Source organism: Guillardia theta (assembly GCF_000315625.1).
Source record: "Guillardia theta CCMP2712 unplaced genomic scaffold GUITHscaffold_191, whole genome shotgun sequence".
Taxonomy (NCBI): Eukaryota; class Cryptophyceae; order Pyrenomonadales; family Geminigeraceae; genus Guillardia; species Guillardia theta.
In genome coordinates this window covers 86,982-90,164 of record NW_005434485.1, presented here as the reverse complement: position 1 = coordinate 90,164, position 3,183 = coordinate 86,982, and the positions used below count along the sequence as shown (strand labels likewise).

General features: G+C 53.3%; 1 protein-coding gene across 1 annotated transcript in view; it reads left to right on the top strand.

Annotated features, from left to right (window-relative positions):
- Positions 1-517: 517 nt before the first annotated feature.
- Positions 518-3,183, top strand: part of GUITHDRAFT_148120 (hypothetical protein) — a gene marked incomplete at both ends in the record, with an annotated part of 4,642 nt that continues 1,976 nt past the window's right edge. Inside the window, 11 exons of the mRNA XM_005820103.1 lie at positions 518-784; positions 834-949; positions 1,063-1,117; positions 1,170-1,324; positions 1,498-1,642; positions 1,708-1,736; positions 1,791-2,097; positions 2,145-2,195; positions 2,247-2,291; positions 2,676-2,734; positions 2,841-3,108. Coding sequence (XP_005820160.1) covers positions 518-784; positions 834-949; positions 1,063-1,117; positions 1,170-1,324; positions 1,498-1,642; positions 1,708-1,736; positions 1,791-2,097; positions 2,145-2,195; positions 2,247-2,291; positions 2,676-2,734; positions 2,841-3,108 — 1,497 coding nt within the window. The remainder of the gene's footprint in view (positions 785-833; positions 950-1,062; positions 1,118-1,169; positions 1,325-1,497; positions 1,643-1,707; positions 1,737-1,790; positions 2,098-2,144; positions 2,196-2,246; positions 2,292-2,675; positions 2,735-2,840; positions 3,109-3,183) is intronic.

The window sequence follows — 3,183 nt, the reverse complement described above, 5'->3', positions numbered from 1 at the left end:
ATTTTGACTAGCCATGTCAATACTACCCTTCGTATCTGACTACCCCCTAAATTCTTTTCTCTACCCCCATATTTCTCTGATTTACTACCCGTCCTCAATTAACCCCACCCTCTACTACATCTTCTCGTTTCATACATATGGTCGCGCCAGTGCAGAGCGCTGGTGGATGGGAGGGAGGGAGAGAGAGAGAGAGAGAGGGGACGGATGGAATGGAGGGAAGGAACAGGCAGGCAGGCAGGCAGGCAGGCAGGGAGGCAGGGAGGCAGGCAGGCAGGGAAAGAAACGACGGGACAAGGGAGTGTGGGTTACTGGGGGCAAGAGGGGCAGGAGCAGGAGACGAAAGTAGAACAAGTGAAATACTGCTTCACTGGGCAGTTAATGCAGAGAAAACAGGACGCAACAATGCAAGAGATCAGAAGCTGTTTGTCATGATCATAATATCAAACTTCACCTGCTGATGATCGCTTCTCGCAGAGTTTCTAGGGGCTGATTGGCCGGCAACCGGCTGCCCTCCACCATGCCGCGAGCGTCCAAGTACCAAGACACCATTGAGGAAGATAGGGAGTACGATGACGACTATCGCGCTGGGACGCCGGAGACAGTGGACGAGAACATGGATGCGCAACACAAGCAGACAACAAACAGGACCATCAGAGACCTTTCTACGTTTGAGATGACAGTCAATCACTCCAAGATCCTCATCCTCATCAGCAAGTACGCGCAGTGTGCGCTCACGGCCGAGGATCATGAGACGTGGTTCCGGCAGCTCCCGCTGCAAGTGATGGTGAGCTGTGCTACTTGGCGATCGCGCTGCTACTCACGGAGAGATGCAGATCTATGAAGGGATTTCAGCAGGCGTGCTCGACTACGATTACTCCCCCACCTCCGTCTTCGTCAGCTTCGACGGCTCAAGTCGGAGGATCTACATGAACATCTCGCAAGAGGGGAGGTCTGCCGTCGAGGACCTGTTGGATCAGAAGCTGCTCAACGGCATGAAGATAGCGACTGAAGAGTGATTTGACAGAGTCCTTGCGTTGACGGCTGTGCTGATCCTTCATGCAGCTTTCATCCCATCACCGCGTACCAGCTGTCACTGAAAGGTCTTCAGTTCCTTAAAGTTCGTTTTGCAGCCTCCTCCCTCTGCACCTTGTGAAGTGAACCTCTCGCAGACTCTCCCCAACTCGCTCTTTGAGGAGGTGAACGAATTTGTTTATGCGCCCAACGCCCCGCACTACGAGACGGAGCTGTTGGAGTGTTCCTTCAACGGCGAAGTCTTCGTGCTCAAGACAAGAAGCGGGTTTCAACGAGACTCTTCAATCACAGTGTAAGTTGTGAGAGTGTCTGATTGTGCACGCTTGTCAGAGCAACGAACAAGATTGTCTATTTGTGTGATGCAAGTTCATAACATGATGGCGATTGTTGGTATCAGCGAGTTGCGTATGATATGATGTTGTCTGCGCACACTGTTTCTTCGCTTACTGGAGCTCAGTATCGAAGACTTGTCCTACGTCTCCAGCGCATACATCCCTCAGTGTCTGAGAACAAGGTGGGGAAGGCCATGACCGACAACTCCCACCGGGCCAACGAGTGCGCCGCTGGTTATGACAACATCCGTGACGAGTTGACGGAAACCATCCACCTCGTGAGCCACTTTGACGTTTTTGTTTTGTTTGCGAGGGTGCTGGACTTGACATGTTTCCTTGTCAGTCCTACGTCACGGTGATTGTGGGCGAGTGGTGAGAAGAAGCTCAAAGTCGATGGCGACGACTGATCGCTGTTTCTCTTGTAAGGGTGCCGTACGGAGCCAACAACATCGTCGCGCTGAATGAGCGCCTGGGGATTCTTGAGAGGTGCCAGGGGGGCCTGTACACGAGCTTTCAAGACAAGAATCCGTCGGGGACCAACTTCAAAGTCCCACCGGGGCTGACGAGCGTTGAGATTATCGACTACAACATGACGCGCTTCGCAAACTTCGAGAGCGAGATCAGTTTTCCTGAGGACAGCGGCATCTTGCAGATCGAAAACTTTGGCATTCACGTCAACGTCGACGGGACAGTCTGCTGCGGGGTGCGGATAGAGGCTGTCAAGGACCGAAGGGTGAAGGAGACGACCCGGCATGCGCTGCCCTGACATGCTCGACTCAGGCTGATGACGTGTCACTCGACCTTCTGTCTCGCGTGCTTGTTGACATCCAGGTAGGTTGTCGAGTACCGGTTGGGAGGGTTGAATGATACTTGCTGGTACAGATGGACTCGTCGCGCATCCTCCATGACCTCTTGGCTGGGTACCAGGTGGGAAGCCTCCTGGCCTCCTCCCCTTCTGCTCCTCCTGCTTCTCCTGCTCGCTCCTCCCAGCACCTCCTCTTCCCTGCTCCTTCTCCTCCCTCGTAATCCTCTCTTCTTCCCTCCTTCTTACAACTCTCTTACTCCATCTCCTCCTCCCCGATGTTTTTCAGCACCCCCCACCCCCTGGTCTTCTGTTTCGTTTCCTCCTTGCTCGCTTGTTTTAATCCAATTTCTCAATGCCCTTCCTCTTCTTATCTCCTGGTCCTGCTCTACCACCGACTTTGTCCTTCCAATCTTTGTTGCTTCTATATGTTTCGTCCTCCTTCGCTCTTCCTCCCCCCTGTTTCTCTATCGCTCGTTTGCTAACTTTCGATTTTTTCCCTTCAACAGCGAGGGCTGCTGGATATGCTTTTCATGGGAGATGCCGCAAACAGAAACAAATACAGTTGGTTGGAAAATCTTTCTCTTCTCTTCCCTCCCTGCCCAACTCCTCCACCCCTCTCCCTCCCGCTCTCCCTCCTTCTCTTCCTCCTCCCTCTGACACTTTCCGTTCAGCGTCCTCGCCGAGTCCATCCAGCCTAAGATGCCGGCCAAGGACTACATCTCCCGGGGAGAGGCGAAGAATGAGATCAGGCAAATCCTTGGTGAGATCTACACAGCTGAAGACATCGGCAACGATGACGTCATCATCCTTGGGAGGGACGGGTTGATTCTTGCCGGACCCAACTGCCTCCGGCTGGAGCCTCTAGTGATTTACTACGTGTCGCTGCTCTGCCGCGAAACGTTCATTAGGAACTTCTTCATACGAACTTTCATCCTCACTGTAAGCAACCCTCCTCTCCTGCTTCACCATCCTCCATACCTCCCTTCCCTTTTCACTCTCCCTCCCTCTCCCTCT